This window comes from Alosa sapidissima, chromosome 7, assembly GCF_018492685.1.
Source record: "Alosa sapidissima isolate fAloSap1 chromosome 7, fAloSap1.pri, whole genome shotgun sequence".
Classification (NCBI taxonomy): domain Eukaryota; kingdom Metazoa; phylum Chordata; class Actinopteri; order Clupeiformes; family Clupeidae; genus Alosa; species Alosa sapidissima.
The window spans coordinates 12,769,780-12,788,743 of NC_055963.1; the positions used below are offsets into that span (position 1 = coordinate 12,769,780).

An 18,964-nucleotide genomic window follows, 5' to 3' on the forward strand; every position below is an offset into this window, starting at 1 on the left:
ACAGCAGGGGAATTCATAGTTCTGCTTTGGTTTCCTTCCTGAGATCCTGACTGCTTTTTGTATTCCTTCGAAAGGGACGTCCTGTGCTTGAGATGCCAGCATGGGCCATAAATATACACAATAACTGAACAAAGAGCTGATCTGAGTTAATATCCTCTCCTAGTTACTCTTCATTTGCTCCCTATAGTGGCTAGAATAAAGTGTAAATTCCTCACCTATAGGACATTTACTGTATCTTTTCCCTGTTATTTCAATTATATGATCCAGCTTTACATCCCCAACCACCCACTGCGGTCTTCTGATGAGTGTTGTGTCGACCAGCCATAATAACTAGGCCAAATTCAAGACTCTTTTACTCGGTGGTTCCTCGTTGGTAGAATGAGTTTCCCAGTACTCTCTGTTCCTGTGAGTTTTGTTTGTGAGTGTGGGTCTTTCAAGAGGGATCTAAAGACATTGTTCAGCATTATTCAGTATGTTCAGCATACACTTAATTAACTGGTTCTTAGTGAGTTATGGTTGGTATATTATGGTATTTGTTTATTTTCATTAGGCTATGGATCATTGATATTATTGTTTATTATTGCTATTTTCCTTAATGTAGTCTTACCAACATTTTAAAACTGTTCGCTAATCATTTGTAACTATTGTATTGTTTTTATTTGTAAGTCGCTTTGAACAAAATCCATTACCATAATAGTTAGCATGTGATCACCCTTATTAAGTTTTGAAGGCTTTGAAGGCTTGGTCATAAAAAGTTGCCAGGGATCAAAAGGCATTTTTGAAAAGATCCAGGAAAGCTTAACACTATAAGAAGCTACAGCATATCAATGACATTGATAGCATTCTTCTCCCTATTATTATTATTATTATTATTATTATTATTATTATGTAAGGACACCGACCTTCAACAAATCACAGTCAGAAGAAATATTTGTCACATCTGAGTACAACATCAATGGCTGGCACTGGATGAGAAGAATGTCGCTAATTGGAAGGGTTACTTACTTCATACAAATCAAAACACAAGCCAGTCACTTGTCTCTTCGGCACTGGAAATAGATGGTGACTTTGTTGTAGGACAGAGACATCTGCTGGACAAAGCCAGGTAGTGAGTACACAGAGCACAAACATACAGGGCATTTATAACATATCTATACAGTATTGTCAGGGTTTTGTCAATACACTTGTAACAATGTGTAACTGGTAGGATAGACCAACTAGTAGGATAAGTTGTTATAGGAGTTCATCATCTGATGTACCTATAATGCATTACTATGACTAAGAAAAAGACAAACTCGGGTGCACTGATTATGACAAGTGGAAAGACTTTTACTTTCAGTATAACAAAAGAAGAATGCACTTTTCGGTTGACTGTACATTTGACTTATTTCTTTTCAGCTGAATTTACCATGAAGTCATTTTGTATGCTTGAGTTAAGTTCATGTCCAAACATAACATGTTAACAGTTACTGCAAATGAAAAAGAAAGTAGCAGCAAAGAAACAAAGACAAAGCAACTGAGAATACTTTAAGCCAGACACCAAAGATGAAGCTACATTTCAGACAGTTAAGATTATTTAAGATTATTCACAAACCATGCCATTCTTCAGATCTCACATTCATCCTTTTAAGATATCCAATGAATAAACTGCTTGTGAGCAGAGTAGGAAATAAGTAGTCAAAACAATACATGTTTTGCAAAGAAGATTTTTTTTTTACATAGTGACAACATTGTTATCATTATTCCTATGAGCACCAGAGGAAACAAAAATGTATTAACATTACTAAAATATATGTTGTTCACAGAAAAGAATAACATTTATTTAAATTTAAAAGACTGCACGCATGCTTAAAGAATAATTACCTGACCAAAAAATTGACCATCTTCCATGATCTGCGATATATATACACAGCAACATGTTTACATATGATTTACAAGCATTTGCAAGTAATAACTTCAAGTGCTAGAACATAAAAATTCTTTCTGAAATAGAGGAGCTATCTGTGCCACTTAAAATAATTATTGGGAAAGGGATAATCCAAATGTAGCTAAAAAGTCAAATTTGCTATGTATCCATGAAAATTTGTGTATATCAGATAACAAATTCCTATTCTTCCAATAAAAAAAGAAATGTGCATACCTTTAAACATCTTTCTCATCACTGCATCCAGATCAATGCAGGATCACATACTGAGATCAGGAGAATAGAGTTGGAAGCACTTGACTGTCACTCATCTTGTAGACGCATACAACAGCTGACTAGACACAGACACTTGCCATCACACTATTTCAACGAAATGAACAATAGACTTTTTTTCAGTATTGTATACAACCAATTGCTCCTTTACATTGTACTATAAGCAGTCTCTCTCCCCGCTCACTGTACTGCTATTCCTACTATACTGCTATTCCTGAGCAAGCCTCTGGGCTGTCAGTCTCTGAGCAGTACATACTCTTTGACAGACTCAGGTAGTGGGAGTTGCTTGACAGCTGTAGGCAGGTACTGCACGCCCAGACTCTGGCGGACAGCGCACCGGGCCAGGCCCCGCAGACTTGGTGGCTGGGACACCATACTGGTGAGGCGCGCCAGCAGCTGGGGATCCTTGGTGAGCTCACGGGGCAACGAGCCGTCGGCGCGGCGGATCTGGAAGAGGCCAGCGGCCCGGCACAGCAGCTCCAGGCACTCCTCCTCCTGCTCCGTGCCCAGGCCGCGCGCCAGCAAGGCCACCAGCCGCGAGATGGGAGTCTGGCCCTTCAGGTTGGTGACATGCACCTGGGCGCCGTACTCCAGCAGCACGCGCACACTCTCCAGGTTGCCCTTCATAGCGGCCCAACTGAGCGGCGTGTCGCTGTTGTAGTCGCGGGCGTTGGGGCAGGCCCCACTCTCCAGCAGAGCCCGCACACACTCTGGGTTGTCCTTGAAGGCAGCCCAGTGCAGGGGCGTATCCTTGTTGCCATCCAGTGCATTGGGCCGGGCACCATACTCCAGCAGTAGCTCCACACAGCTCTCATCCTTCTCAGCAGCATAATGCAGCGCTGTGCGATTATACCCATCCAGTGCATTTACCTGTGGACCAACTCACACTTAGGCTGAAGACTAACAGATGGAATAATTAAGTAAGTTTAAGAAAACTTTAATATATTCAGTGTTTCCCACAGAATTGAATTCCATTTGTGGTGGTTGGTTTGCAGAATTAACTTGAATGCAACAGTTTTTAATAAATTAGCACAGCGTGGTTATGATACTAACCAGATTTAAGCAGAATTTAGTACAACCTAGAAAATCATTGTGTGGCGGTCAATGTTGATATTGTGGTAGGCCGCCACAAATAAGTCAATGTATGGGAAACACTGATATTACTGATTGTTGCTGACATTATTAGAGTAGCATACCTCAGCTCCCTTCTCCAGCAAAAGCTCAACACAGTCAGCATCCGCCACCATGCAAGCGCAATGAAGAGGCTTCAGAGTGCCGTGCATCCGGTTGACATCTGCCCCCTGGACAAGCAAGACACCAGTTAAGTTATGGTGCAGATTGCAGCAAAGTTGCAAATGACAAGTCGCTATCAGGTTTACCTTGCGTATAAGGTCTTCAACATTGTCGTGGGGGAATGAGCGGATGGCAGCAATCGTCCTTATCAGCCTCTCAGACAGAGAATATTTACTTTGAATGCTTTGCATGATGTACCACATAGTTGAGCTCATTTGGACTGGAAGTACATCTCACCCTGGCCGGGTGAATTCACACCGCACTCGAAACAAACTGCGGTAAAAAGGGAAGAGTTACTAGAATTGACCATGGTAAATTATAAGACGATTATGGAGTGATCTATCAGAGAATTATCAGAGATTTATGAGGCAATAGCAATATTGGTAGCAATATGAGGAACCAACTGATCAAGACACGGTGACACACTTGACATTTCTGTAAGCAATCCGGCAAGTTAGGCAGTAGAAATTCGTCAAAATTCTGGAGTATTTTGACGCCGATCTCTGTATTAGTAGCGTTTAACCCGACGTCAGTCTTGCTTAAAAACACTCAGAATTGTATACTGACATGGCATGCAATAGGGACCTGCTTATGATGGTTTGGAGAACATTAGCTAGCAGACAGATAATAATACGCGAATAGCATCAACCTACTATGAACTCTCTGTCCAGATCATCTGAAATGTTAACATTAACAATGACAGGTACAGTACGATGCGAACATAATTTGCCGACTGTCAAAGCCCATCACGTGAATGGAGAACTAGCTAAGTGACTAGCATACCAAAAACAAACCATTTTTGTTGGCTACAAATCCTATCATGCTAACTATAGTTATGCTAACAACGCGTTTATGTTCAGTATTTTCATCAAATACACCGGAAACTCGGCAAACCACGTATGCACATTTATAAATACTAACAAAATAAAGAGACGAAACACATATGCTGTCATGAAGGAAATTAGATTCTAGCCCACACCTGGGACATGTTTACTACAGTATCGTTAGCTAACGAGCTAAGAATGCTTAGCAAGCAAGTAGCTATAGCTTTGATACAATGCCAGATACACTTCTAACACAAAATAGTATTATACAGCTTAATTCCTTGCCTTAAACATTACATCCTATTTATTTCCGTATAAAACTATTTTGCCTTCTGCGGCAATAACGAACCTTCACGTCCTCACGGAAGCAACCCAGTGAGCTAGTTAACTCGTTATGGCAGCAACACTCTTTCGACTGCTCAACAAAAACACAGCGACGCCATGCACATCACGTCATCGCGACGATTACACGCCACCGTGCCTTCACCAAAACATACACCCGAGACCCGAAGACGGCAATCATACAATGATAGTAATGAAATGAATCCTTCAAACCTGTTTCATTACCGCGCGGCCTAAAGTTGAATCCCACACGTGCTGGCTAACAATGTTACCAAATGTCATTGCAAGCATTCCACACATACCAGTTACTCATCTCCAAATATAGTCCTCGGTTGGCTGTGGAAATGCCATGTAGGGTTTCAAATCCACTGGACTCGCCTAACTGTACAGTAATGTAATAAATACAAGAATTAAACACTAAACAATCACATCAAAACGCATACTAATTTACAGTTCTCATTGTACAAATAGGAGGCTTCTTTTCACATTATGTACCAACAGTGTTATAATAACCAAGCCATGTTACTACAGGGTACAGACGAGAATTTTAAAAATGTAAATCTAAATAGATCTTCATCTCAGTCCTCAGAATAAAAAACAGGCATGCCTTTTGCTGGTTAATATTACAGAACAAACCTGCCTAATCTTCTCAAAAGGACCCTTGATTGAAAATGATGATGGTAGGCTACTGCACTTCACACCACCTCACTGTTCTGAGCAAACATGCACAACTCTTAATCCTTCAACTGTAAACACAAACTTGCCCTAGCTGCTGTTGCTAGTTTATGTTTGCCCATCAATATCACATTAAGGTCAAAAGGCCACTGAACTTGGATCAGATAATAGATAAGGGTGTCAGCTCTCCATTTGCACCAATTCATGGGTGTCTGAAAAGAAAATGGGAGATTAAGTAGTGTAATTACAAACATTAAATACCATCTAATAATATGAACAGCAATACAAATAGATTACAACACCCACGCACACACACACACACACACACAAACCAAAAACAAGAGTAATTGTACTCTAAGGCCAAAACAAAATAATTTATTTTCTTTTTGTGACATTTTATTCAGACAGCTAGAATTTAGTGTCTCAAACACTTCAATCCGTTGCTATATATTCTTCCCTTTGCCACCCCACCCCTAAATCAAGAAAACAGAAATAACCCAACATTAAGGAGAAAATGCTATTCCTGTAGATTTTTGCAAGCCTGTCAACATCAACATTATTCTTCTAAAATGATTTCACATTACATGACAGTAAGATTTTTTTTTTTTTTAAAACAAGTTAGTGCATTTTATTTTATTACACTAAACCACTAGCTGCTCATACTCATTAATGGAAAAACAAACAGACAAACAAAGCCCCAGTGATTCGTTACTCATGTACTGCATTACTAAACCCCTAGTCAATGCATCAAGTATTCTCATCTGAAATCTCAATCAAGATACAAATATTAGATGTGTGGCTCTCACCCAGTACCATCTCTCAACATCTGAGGAAATTGGCCTATGAGAATTGAGCGTGCATGGGGAGGAGAGGGGGTGAAGCTTCGCACAGTAGAATTAAAATAAATAATTAAAAGAAAAATAGTAATAGTAATAGTAATAATAATAATAATAATAATAATAATAATAATAATAATAATAATGCAATACTTAAAACAAAATCCAACTGCAATACTGGTTTCCAAAACAAACTAGATTTTCCAAGATGAAACAGCACCAATTCCATCCTCACATCACAAAAAAAAAAAAAGAATAAATTTGTGGTGGCTACAGGTCAGTGTTACGAAAGCATGTTTGCTGGTTAAGGTCATACTCTTTTACTGGTCTCAATGTCACACTCCCACACCACTCTCTATGCAATTGGGGGGGGGGGGGGGGGGGGGGGGGAGGGAAAAACATTTAGGGGGGGGGGGGGGGGCTGATAGACTACATTTTCTCATTACAGATGGTAAAGTTCACTGCTCTAAAGCCTAAAATGTAACACCTTAGGAGAACACATTGGCCCGCTGGTTGTTTGAGACTCCACAACTCACCAACATTACATTCAACATGGTAAGCTATGGACTGTAGGCTGCTGGCACATCATATGAACAGACATAGGCTAGTGTCAACCATTTGAATGCCGTAGTAACACGATTAGCACTTTTTTCATTGATGATCATTGATACATTCCGCATAAGGATATTTCTTACGTTACAAAAAGAATAACGAAGGGAGTAGGTGTCTAAACTGGTTTTGAAACAATCAGTCATCATAGCCAGTTAAAAATAACATGTCCTACAGAGCCCTAAACCTTGGAAGCTCAACAGAAACACAAAACTGCCTTTACCGGCAGGCGTTCCTTCTCATCGTCGCACACCCACAGATCTGCCATCAGATCACCCAACAAAGCACCTACCACAACCATCCAATGACCTCAGGAGCATTGACATGCCTCTGGAATACCACACAATTTCTGGACAGAGCCATCTCCATTCTCAAATCTAGCAGTCAAGGAAATACAGTGGAGAACGTTTCGGGAAAAGATTTTGGACAACGGAATCGTGACCTTACACTGATCACGGATGGACCGATTCTTCAAAGAACCCAATCCTGGGACGACATTCATTTAAAACATACGACAAACCAGAGCAAAGTGGAAATATGTTACAGGTTACCACCTTTAGCAATCCTCATCCTTCTATTAGACAGCAGACAATAAGGGCCTTTGAGTAAGCAAGAAAATGGAGAAAGTAAATCACACATGAGCTAATCAGATTTGCAGAGACCACACTTGACCTATTATTCTGTACAATCACAACTGCGCAGTTAATCAAACAATGACAATTTCCATTTGTAGATCAACCCTGAATGTTCCATTTCGATGTGGAGTTAAACTCACAACAAGAGGGAACAAAAGAAAAAAAAAAAAAAAAAAAGATATTTCGTCGGCATCAACCAACTCTCTCATCCTCTGCTTAAAACACACCCCACTGAGAACACCATGTTGTAAACATATAGAGCCAGGCTGATTATCAACAAATATGAGCACACAGTACAAAATCAGTTCAAGGGGTGAGGGAATCAATGCACATCTAACATCTGAGATGACAAAGTATAGTATAACTGACTCTGTAACCAGCTCTGATCTGTGATGCATCAAGGGTCAGTGCTTGATTAAAATCAGATTGCAGCTTTTAAAAAAAAAGAAAAAAAAAAGGAAAAAGATCAATCACCCTTCAGTGAACCAGTGACAGGTTGGCATTATTGGCAAGCTTTGACTTTGTAAAGAGTTTGAGAAAATTGACAAGGCTCAATAACCAACTAATCTTAATTTTGCAATATTTAGTACAATATTTATAAGGTTTTCTAGCTATCCAACACCATGTCACTGATCATGAAAGCATACAGAATTAATCGACAGCAATGTCACTCAATCTAATGAAAAAAAATAGAATGAAAAAAAAAGAAAAAAAAAAGACCAACAGTAAGTATTACTGCTGCTCCTAAATTCGTTTTCCAAACAATTCATTCTCAACCAAACATATCCTATATGAGACCTAAGTCCCAAGATGATGATGCAACACTACTGAAAACCACATCCTTTCACACAACTTCAAAGTTCATATACACCAACTGCAAAAAGTCACTCTCACTCCCAGTGTCCTGCAATTTGCAAATAAGCTTTTTTTCTTAAAAAAAAAAGAAAGAAAAAGGAAAAGGATTGAATGAAATCATTGCATGTTAAAGTGATATCTTTGTATAGGTACATGACATTTATATATGCCTGTTCCTTTCTTCTTAGTGCATAAGTTCATTGCAGACCACTGTCATTCATATAGACAGACAGTGATGGGCTTCTTCACTGCCCAAGGCTCCATCTCTCGGCCAAATATGAGGCGAGAGAGAGTGACCAACTTTTTTTGGAAAAAAGGAGGGAGGGGAAAAAAAAAAAAATGAAAAAAAAAAAAAAAAAAAAAAAAAGCACTAAGATTTACATTCTTAAGGGGGGACATTTTCAATTTAACGGGACGAGACGGGATCTTTTTCCTATTCGATCACTCCCTTTCGTTTGCTTTACGATTGTTTTTTATGCCCATTTTCCTGGGTGTCCCAGTCTGCAGTCATTTCATGAGACTTTCCTCTAGACATGCCCCAGGCAGGAGAGGTGGCTACCATTTAGGTTGTTGCTTTTATATCTTATTTCATCTCTTTTTGTTTATATATATTTATGTATGTATATATGTATGTGTGTGTGTATATATATATATATATATATATATATATATATATATATATATATATATATATACATATATATATATACACACATATATATATATATATATATATATATATATATATATATATATATATATTTATTTATTTATATATTTTATATATGCGTGTATATATTCATACATTTGTACTGAATTCATTTTTTGTTTTCTCTGCAAGTCTTTACTTTGGCGATATGGGAGGGATGTTCTGCTCTTTGCCCGTGTGTCTGGGCCCTCCTTGTGGGGAGTTGCGTCGGCCAAAGGGGGGGCGCCGCTGCTGCTCCCGGAGCTTGAGGCCACCCGTGCCGGCCCTGGGGGGACCGTTGTTGCGGTAATAGCCCTGGCCGTCACGGGGAGGGCGCCCCTCGCGGCCCTTGCACTCGGCTCCTCGCTCCAGGGGCCGCTCGGGCTTGTCCGAGGGGCTGTGGGGCCCGCCGGCTGGCTCCTCGGCCTTGTTGACGCGCAGCTCACGCAGAGGCTGGGAGGCCGGAGGAGTGGTGGGGGCAGCAGCAGCGGCGGAGGGGGCCGGTGTGGGTGGGGGGTCCTTGGGGGGGCGCTGGCACACCTCCGCATAGCTCAACTTGCGGGGCTCCTGGCAGGGGGAATGAGACAGACAGGGGTGTTAAGAGTCAGAGGTCATCAAAAGATAAAACTAAATCACTGCTCATGTTTCCCCTTCTCGCTCACTGTAACTAAGGCCTTCAGATCTCATAATCTTACCGCTCATCAGGTCTGGACAAGAGGAGGCTCATGACTTGTGTGGGGACAGAGCAGAGAAATAGGTAGAGGGAAAGGGTGCAGAAACAAGAGAGAAAGAAAGAACCAGCACAGGCCCTTCACCTCCCCCTTCCAGGGGGCCCTCTATGCGCATAAGTTTCTCATCACTAGGCCTGACGATGTTACTCAACAGCAGTCTTATCTTTAGAGAACACCCACATAGTTAAGCAACAAGTGGCAGTCTGCCACAAGACAATTCAGTTGACACAATAAAAGGTGTAAATACTGACAAGTGGGATAAGCCCGTCTTCCTCCAGTCTAGTGCATGCGTGTGGGAGGTCTCACCATGGCAGGGGTAGAGTTGGTGGTGGTGGTGGTGCTGGAGGGGGCTGGGCTGGCCTGGGGGGTTCCTGGGGTGGGGGCTGTGCTCGGCTGAGGCTTGGAACCAGCTGCTACCTGCGTGTGTGAGGGAGCGGGGGCGGAGGCGGGGGCGGAGGCAGCGACGACGGCAGCAGCGGAGGCGGTGGGTGCCGGTGTCTCTTTCTGAACAGGGAGCTCAGGCCTCTCCTGTTTCTTCTCCTGGTGGCTCGTGCTGCTGAGAGAACAGGGAGGGGAAGGCAAGGGGGAGGAGGAGGAGGAGGAGGAGGAGGAGAGGCAGAATAACAATGGGAAACCTGAGCATTGCTGACAGAGACAGGTGGGAGTGCTTCAGCAGGAGTGCCACTTCACTTCCAGATCCTTCTGTCTTTTGACAGTCAGGGAAGCAAAAGCTTCAACAGAACCCCCCCCCCCCTTCCCCCATCCTCACAGGCTTTTTCTGTTTAGGTGGCAAGGCTTTGTACCTGGCTGTGGTAGACTCCAAGGTGTGAGAAGTGGTTTTGCTTGCAGGCTGGACGGGCCTGATGGTGCTGACGCTGTCCTCTGGGGCTGTGGGATGACTTGCGGCTCCGTCTTTGCTGGCATCTGATTGCTGCTGCTGTTGCTGCTGTGGTTGCTGCTACAAATGACACCCACAAAAGACTTTTATTACTGTGTGACTGAACACCAACCCCCTTTTACTTTAGCCCTGATTGTATAGCCTATTTCAAAAGGCAGACAGGGGAAAAGTAATATTGAAATGAAAAAAAAAAAAAAAAAAAAAAAATTATATATATATATATATATATATATATTATGGCCAACGTGTCTATTTTTAAATAAATGACTGGGTGTGCTTTCTGTGGCCGTGCTGGGCTGACCTTGTCCCTGTTGATGCCCCGCACCACGTCAGACATGCGGTTCTCTAGCACGGGCTCGCCCTGCGTGCTCACCACGCAGCCTGGCAGAGGGGGGAAGTTGGAGGCAGCCAGGTCAAACTTAGGCTGAGGGACCTTGACCTCTGGGAGAGAAATTGGCCGCTGTGGGGAGGGCAAAAGGACACATTACATCAACACAAACAATACGTGTACATATCTGGACAAAACAGGAAAGATCAGCACGAAACATGAAAGAGTGGGATGTTACCGAGATGTGTGGGGGGAGGGAACACTTACCGTGGTGCGCTCGTCCTCTCTCCTCCTGCGGTTCCCTCTGTATGTACTCCGCCTGTAAACCATGTGGTAAGGGAGGGTCAGTAAATGCTCAACAGCTACTACAACAAGTTCAGCTCCATCTAGGTTTCCCTGTCTGTCTTTGGCCTTCAGATCTCATAATCTTACCGCTCATTGGGTCTGGACATGAGGAGCATCCCGACATCTGTGGGGAGAGACGTGAGGAAAGAAGAGAAAAAGGAGCAGAGAAAAGGAAGAGAGGAAGGAAGGAAGAAAGAAAGAAAGAAAAGAAAGAACCAGCAGAAGCCGTTCCTCCCCCCACGCCCAGGGGGCCCTCTATGCGCTTGAGTTTCTCATCACCAGGCCTGATGGTGTCAAAGCTGCCTCTGGGCAACTCAACACCTTTCAGATATTCCCTCCAAGATAAGCTTGCACTACAGCTGCTAGATAAACAGCCACTGAAACGCACCCAAGGTGACTCGAAGCTGGGCAAACAAGAGGCCGCGGCGATTCTTACTGACCTTCCACGGTTGGCCATGCTGTTGTCGTCGGAGGGCTCGGACGCGGTCAGGTGGGTGAAGGAGGGACTGAGCTCAGCTGTGCCCAGTGCGGGGCCACTGCTGGCGGGGGGCTGGGGGCTGCGCAGGCCCGTGAGTCCATCCACCAGCGGGACGGGAGCCACAGGGGCGGGGGCTCCGTCACTGGCCCTTGACTGAGGCTTCACATGGTTCCTGTGGAGAGTGCAACACAAGGGAGTTGGGATGAGTCTGCACAGGATTAAAACTAGCGATGAAGCCGGAAGCATCATGTCAAAATGGGGGAAATTGTGATGGTACACATTCTGGTCTAACTTCCTATCCACTAGGCCATGTCAACATGGGCTGCATGCAATGATGGAACAAAACAAATGTGTACATGACCAACCAGTGACACAGATCAAGAATGTTGGGTTGAAAATATTTTCTGGTACTCTGTCAAGCTGATTTATACTTACAATAAAGACTAGCTAGTTTGCTCCAAAATGGACATATTGCCAACAACGCCAATTACAGGAAAATTTAGGATGTCGAATCAGAATATTTAGTCTTAATTCATGCTTAGGTTAGTTAGCTTGAATACTGTGAGAAGCACAAACAGAATGATAAAACACTGTAAACCCAACATCACATATAATGGGTGGTTAGCAGTGATAAAGTCCCAGCATTGTCAAGCCTCATACATATCAGCAACAAACATGGCGATTTCGCCAAAAATCGCACAGCTGTAACTGGATTTATCACCAAAAAAAAATCAAAGAAAATGGCATGGGGTGGAGCCAGTGGCACTGGCATAACCCTGATTAATGTTCAATTAATTAATGTTGGTTATGTATCTGAAGCTTGTATGAGAGAAAAGGGGTGTCATTCGACTACGATGATGCTGGAAAGAGTTGAACAGGTGTACCTGAAGGCATTTATTACATTCTTTCTGGAATAGAGAGGGACACTGTGGGGACAGCAAGAACACCAGCATGAGGGGCTACATTACTTACCGAAATAAATTATTTACTTTTTAAAAATCACACTTTAATCTGCACACTTCAACTATAAAGTTATGGTTTACATCCTCGTCAACATTTACACTTATTTCACTTCCTTGTTGATTTCTACTGAATACACATACTACCTTCCAATTCAATCCTTGCAGTCCTAACACACTTATAAACATATACACATACTCGTGCCATCAAGGGCTGTTTAAGACTATGTTTTAAGACTATTAATCGGTTTTATCATATCGTAAGCCACTGAATCCACTGAAAAGCAAGATAACAGTATCACAAGGGAGATGACTTAAAACAGGAAATAAGCATTTAAAAGTCCTACCGGTTCCGACTGAAGGGACGGCCGAGGTTGAGCGAGTTGGAGCCAGTCTTATAGTGTGCAGGTGAGCTAAAACCATTCACAAAGCTACTGTTGGGAAACGGGGCCTGTGGTAGAGAGAAGGGATTTACAGAGCTCATGAGGATGTACTGAAGTACAGAAGAGTAAATGAAGCTGATCTTAGCAACCAAGTAACACCCAAAATCACATACGGCACGTTTACACAACACACATGGACTGATCTACACACCAGAGGGGTCTCGAAGTACGGCGTAGGCGAAGGTGTCCAGGTAGGAGGCATGATACTGTAGGGCAGGTACTGTTGCTGGGGACTGTAGACGTGTTGCATGAAGAGGGGCGAGCTGTACTGGGACTGGGTCTGGGTCTGCTGTGAGTACACACTGCAGTCCAGGCTGCGGTAGCCATTCTTCGCAAAGAACGTGTTGATAGCTTTTATTCTGGCCTAGAAAGAGGAGTCATGGGGCGTTAGGTGGTGGTCAGGAGGGATTTGAAAAAGCAGCAGCAAAAAAGATCTGAAACACATTAAGACAATTGTTGATAATCAACTCACCATGATTGGTTTTCCCTGAAATGTTTTCACTTCTTCCCTTAAATATCTGTACGCCTGAACAAGACAAAAAAAAAGCCATTCATAACCCTTACTTGATAAGGTAGACAGCCAAAAACTCAAAACCTAAATCAAGGAGAATACGTTACTTATGTACCCACCTGTTGAGCATCTGTGTCCGATTGGAATGTAATGTACCAGTTATTGTTGTGCGCAAACTCCACGCTGATAACTTTCGGACAGTTGTCGTTCTTAAAGAGGGCCTCCACTTCCTGAGGATGGAGAAGATAGTAAACAAAAGTGAGCTCATCATGGAGGACCAACACTGGGCTTCTTTCCTGGTGCTTCCTACAGGAGCTGGCCTCACCTCCACAGGCGTAGACTCCGGGACCTCCCTCAGGATGATGATGCAGCGCTTGTGATTGGGCCGAACTTTCTCCCCTTTCTCATCCACTTGTACCATTGGAGATGCTGGACATACAAGAGCATCCATGTATCAGTAATGCATTAAAAAGGCAGCCAATCAGAGATAGGTGTGTGTGTGTGTGTGTGTGTGTTGGCATAACATAATTGCCACAGCTTGCATCCACACAACATGCAAATATTCAGCCAGTGCATCAAAATATACATATTACCAAACCCTACATCAAACAGAATACATGAATAGGTCGACAGAAACAACCTTGATCAGCATGATGCCACATTAGGTTAGAAGTTTGGCTATAAGTCTTGGATCTACTTACATCGAAGCACATCCAGAATAAGGTCCATGTCGGTGGTCAGGACCTTTATGCCCTCCATGCTGGCGATGGTCCAGATGGGGACAAACTGGTCACTGTCCATCTGTGACATGAGGTACAGGTCCTTGGATAGATTTTCCCTGTGGTGATAATAAAATACAAATATGAACAGATAAACACTGCAAATGTCTTGGTCTAGACCAAATTGTGTCCATGCCCATTCAAAATGCATTCATCTTGTCTAGGCCCTGACCTGGAGAAGCAGAACTCCAGCTCCTTCTTGAGAGACTCCCGTAAACTCTCAGCAGAGATAGGCTGCTCCATTGTCAGGTTAGAATCAACTGAAACAAATCGACAAAACACATGATCAACAACCAAACAAAAACTCATCAAAAGTGTTGGGTCGTCAAACCGGTGTGGATGAAAAGTTGCAATGATATTGGTTTACAAAAGGAGAGGAAAAAGCAAAGCTTAACTGACCTTCAATTCCTGTTGGCGGCTCACAGAGGGGGAACTCTAAGTCAGGGGGATCCATACCATTCGCAGTACCCTCGGCAGCCCCCAAAGAGCTGCCGTCCTCCAGGCTTGGAAACCCTGTTGTGTACGCTTTACATCCGGAGGCGTCAGGATACCCTACAGATTCACAGGTTTGGGGCAAAACAAAGGTCAAATAACTCACCACTCCTGTGCCCAACAGCACAAAAGGGAACAGGAGAAACATGACCTCTACTTTTACGACTATGTACTTCTACGACTTTTACAGAAATGGCTAATTTGCACATAAAATAAAGGAATTTATATTACACACCCAAGTATTTATAATAAATTAATTGATGAGTTATGACAATCATAAACCCAATGAACTTGCATTACCCTCTGGGATGTTTGTCTGGGACCAGGGGGAGCCCTCTGTACCATCTGCAGGGGCCTCGATGGGGACAGTAGGCATCTCCTGCCACACCTTGGCATTCGGGTTCAGACCGGCACCCTTAGAGGTCACCTGAGGCAAACATTACAGCATGTTCTTCATCGTTTCACTTCGATGCAGCTGAGCCCATTTCTTCCTTAATTTCCGCTAAGTTACATTTACAGAGGATGTGTTAACATTTTACTTATTGAATACCAATAAGCATTCTTTCCTAAATATGTCGTGCATACACAATAGTTAGACTTATGCAGTCAGCAAAGTCTCAAGTTAAAAGTTCAAGATCACAATTCAGCTAAGCCAATGTGTGCGACCTGTTACGTAATCGTTTTGCTAGTTGCAGTAAAATAATAGCGCTCAGTGCAAGTTAATATAATAACATGAGGGTGAGGAAAGTACACAAATCCTGTCAAAAAAGAATTCGTTGACTACAATTTAAAAGAAATTTGAACCTCCGATGTATTCAAGATGGAAAGAACACGCCGGCTTTCAATGAACAACGTGAAGTTAGGTTGACGTTAGCAACACAAAACCAAATGACAAACAAAACATTCGGCTAAGTTAATGAATTAACTCTGACTCAAACTGTGACAAGTACAGTAGTGCACCATCAAAACAAACAGATCGTTCAATTTCTTTGGTTGTGACCCAACTACAATGCATCCATACGCTACACATTATTTTGTGCTAACAGCTAACGTTAAATATGTACAGCCATGAGGCCTTCGCAAGCTAAATAAGCTAAGGTTAGCAGGCTCTCACATGGTCTTCACCGATTGCCCGCGATGCATGCAGCTAAGTTTGCTAACAAGTCAACTGCACTGCATCAAGCTTACCTCGATGAACAAAAGCATTTTATGCGGTCTCGTTCACTCAATGAACTGTGGAATTCTTCAAATTCACGATGTGGTGACCATTTAAGATAGTTTTGCCGCTGAAAGGAAGCGCTCAGAGTTGGACAGAATCCAGCTCAAGTTACTTCCAGCACGCGTTTTCACGACCTTCAACCATTCGCTCTGTGAAAGATGAACTCCGCCTACCCCTCTCACACTTGCAGCACATTTTACCAACGACTCGATGTCTTCCGTAAAAGCAGACCGCCAAGAACCTTGCTTGTTGGTCAAGGGTACTGTCAATCAATACAGTTGAGTCTCACCCAAACTCGTCTAAACCCAGTCGAAATAGCACTAAATTACACACTGACGGTACATGATTAGTGATACATTGACCTGTTAATAAAGTATTATAGGTTCAACCAAGGTATCCCGAACACTGACAAATTCTGTGAATAGTTTGTTTACATGGTCCAATTTAAAGAATACTCCTGGTCAACAACAATAATTCAAATGCCGACGATGGACAACACAGTAGCTTTAAATGGGTTAACTTTCAGCTCTTTACTTTTACAAAGGACATGTGGTTTCTGCTCTGTTTGTACTATGGCACAAACAGAAGAAACTTTGACTTTCGAGTGCTGCATGTCATGAGACCTATAACATATTTCGAGTCTGTCACTAGCCATGGTGGAGCACATGCCATAAGGGGCGCCATTGTCAATGACCACCTGCTACAAAATGATTCAGGCCCGCAACTCAAATGAACGGCAGGCGTAGAAAAACCCAACACTAGTTCTACAATCAGGCACCCAATAATCTATAAACTTTCACAAACTGATTCTAATACCCTGATCAACGTGGGAGTGAGTTTAAAGTATGGCGACACGTTGCAACGACGACTAATTTCACATTCGGGAAAGGAATCGACTCTTACAATATTATAATAAAAAAAGTCAAAGTTACTGACCAAAATCTGACTATAACCATCAACAACGACACCATTTACAGCCAATATGGACAACCAGTGATTCATATATCATCTGACAGCTGTAACGTTAACGACACACGTAGGCCTCGAACGTTCTCTTGATTAACTCCAGACAGACGGTAACGCAATGCAATCAAAGTGTGATTTGTTTACACCGGGATAGCTAAATTCTTACATTCCTACATCACGAGCAAAGTGCTTAATCTCTTTCGCGGTGACTACAATAACGTCAAGTAGCTCCTTGCTAAGCCGTCACTGACAAAGCAGATATAGCTGGCTAACTGGCCTTACCTTGCAGCGTATCGTAGCTTAAAGAGCTGACAAGTCAGCTGCCTGGTAACACGAGTGGCTACAACGATGTCAAGTATACCTTACAGAAACATCCTACCCAATTATATCAAATCAAATATAAAATCCAATCAGGTAGAAGCTATATAAATTGTTACTTTGCAGTAATGGACCCTTGATTTGGACTTAGAGGTTACATCAGACTTGTCATCCAGTACCAGCTTACGTTAACGTTAGCTAACGTAAGTCAAGCGACAAGATTGCCAAGGCAACCCCACATTGGCTAACTAAATATGGCTACGTTAGCCTAACGTTAAAATTCTGGCCCAACCTGCAGTCATCGAATAGGACCATACATCCAAGAGGATAGTTGACAGTCAGCTCAAAACTGCAATTAAAATTTCGACTCATCGTTAAAATTGTGTCGTGCAATGACAGGCCCATGCTCACCATGCCGCCCGAATCTCCACCAGTCCCAAGTACCGTCTCGTCCTCTCCACGGATTTTGGATACCGGCTCAGCCTCCTCCTGCAGCTGCGGCACTCCGCCCTGGTCTGAACTCATCGGCCGCTCCTGGCTCACGCCGCCTCCGTCGTTCTCTCCCAACCCCCGCGTGTCACCCCAATTCCCACCAGTTACCGTAAAATAGTTACCGTTACCTAACTAGTAGTCGATTTACTCTGACTGTTGCGACTAAATCAGCTAACAGGTTAGCTAGCTAGCTAGCTAGCTAATAGTCTGGGCTACCAATTTAGCTATCTTGGCTAGCTAGCTAGCTAGCATACATCGACAAAAATGATCCAAACTCGAACGTGTAGATTCTAATACCGCAAAATGAAACAAAATGATAAGTCAAGTCACCAATCCGGGTTCTGGTGTTTCTTCCTTGATGTTCAAGCTAGCTTTATCTCCGATAAACGCATTCCTAACCGGGCGACCGAAGCGGACACAGGGGACACGCACCTTTCCTAAGAGTAGGCAGACATTAATACATTCCGCCACCGTCCCAGTTGCCACTGCGACCTCCTACTGCCCTCTGAAAAGCTAGTTTCCGGTTAAAAAAAAAAAAGACCATAGAAGTCTGTGAGCTTCTGGCTTCTTCTTCTGATATGTAACAAACAGGTGATCAGAAAAACAGTATTTATTATGTAGTAACCTAGGCTATCACAAAACACACACTGAACAACAATTTATTTAGCCTGATTTCAACAGGTAGAGTTGTTTAATATTAACACTGCCTAATTACAATACATAACATAGGCTACATTTGGTTTCTATTATCATTTTATACACCTCAGTTGATTTTCTGACTTACAGTAGTAACACAGTAAAACATTTAGCAGAAAAAGGAATTAAGTGATCTTTGGTATTCACCAGTAGAGGACGCTAGTGGCTGCTGAGGCATTGCGCTGACTAGGCCTGCTGAGATTGTTGAAACTGATATAGCCTAGTCATGGCTAGAAATGGAAAAGAGAAAAAAGTATTTCCCATCCAGTCTTCAATGTGTAATAATCAATAGGTCTATGATAAATTGATTAAACTTAGCAGTAGCATACAACCCATCATCAGGAAGGAAGAGGCT

General features: G+C 42.7%; 2 protein-coding genes across 10 annotated transcripts; both read right to left on the minus strand.

Annotated features, from left to right (window-relative positions):
- Positions 1-1,308: 1,308 nt before the first annotated feature.
- asb8 (ankyrin repeat and SOCS box containing 8) lies at positions 1,309-5,030 on the minus strand. Of its 4 annotated transcripts, none has more exons than XM_042098828.1 (4): positions 4,959-5,030; positions 3,577-3,763; positions 3,394-3,498; positions 1,309-3,067 (listed from the first exon to the last, which is right to left on the minus strand). In XM_042098828.1, exons 2-4 carry the CDS (start codon positions 3,703-3,705, stop codon positions 2,432-2,434), a joined length of 870 nt encoding a protein of 289 aa, XP_041954762.1. In that variant the 5' UTR covers positions 3,706-3,763; positions 4,959-5,030; the 3' UTR covers positions 1,309-2,431. The 4 variants fall into 4 exon arrangements, with proteins under 4 accessions (XP_041954762.1, XP_041954759.1, XP_041954761.1 ...); XM_042098825.1 differs by having other exon boundaries at positions 4,870-5,015; XM_042098827.1 differs by lacking the exon at positions 4,959-5,030 and adding an exon at positions 4,600-4,829.
- A 3,994-nt stretch (positions 5,031-9,024) lies between these two features.
- On the minus strand, positions 9,025-18,410 carry LOC121713828 (la-related protein 4). Of its 6 annotated transcripts, none has more exons than XM_042098817.1 (17): positions 17,833-18,410; positions 15,219-15,345; positions 14,826-14,978; positions 14,599-14,686; positions 14,349-14,485; positions 13,973-14,076; positions 13,767-13,877; positions 13,609-13,662; positions 13,288-13,500; positions 13,041-13,144; positions 12,619-12,660; positions 11,697-11,906; positions 11,179-11,230; positions 10,885-11,043; positions 10,489-10,643; positions 9,992-10,238; positions 9,025-9,521 (listed from the first exon to the last, which is right to left on the minus strand). In XM_042098817.1, the coding sequence occupies exons 1-17, from the start codon at positions 17,944-17,946 to the stop codon at positions 9,111-9,113; spliced, it is 2,481 nt and encodes an 826-aa protein (XP_041954751.1). In that variant the 5' UTR covers positions 17,947-18,410; the 3' UTR covers positions 9,025-9,110. The 6 variants fall into 6 exon arrangements, with proteins under 6 accessions (XP_041954751.1, XP_041954749.1, XP_041954748.1 ...); XM_042098815.1 differs by having other exon boundaries at positions 9,992-10,241; positions 10,489-10,640; positions 17,833-18,409; XM_042098814.1 differs by having other exon boundaries at positions 9,992-10,241; positions 17,833-18,409.
- Between the last annotated feature and the right edge of the window lie 554 nt (positions 18,411-18,964).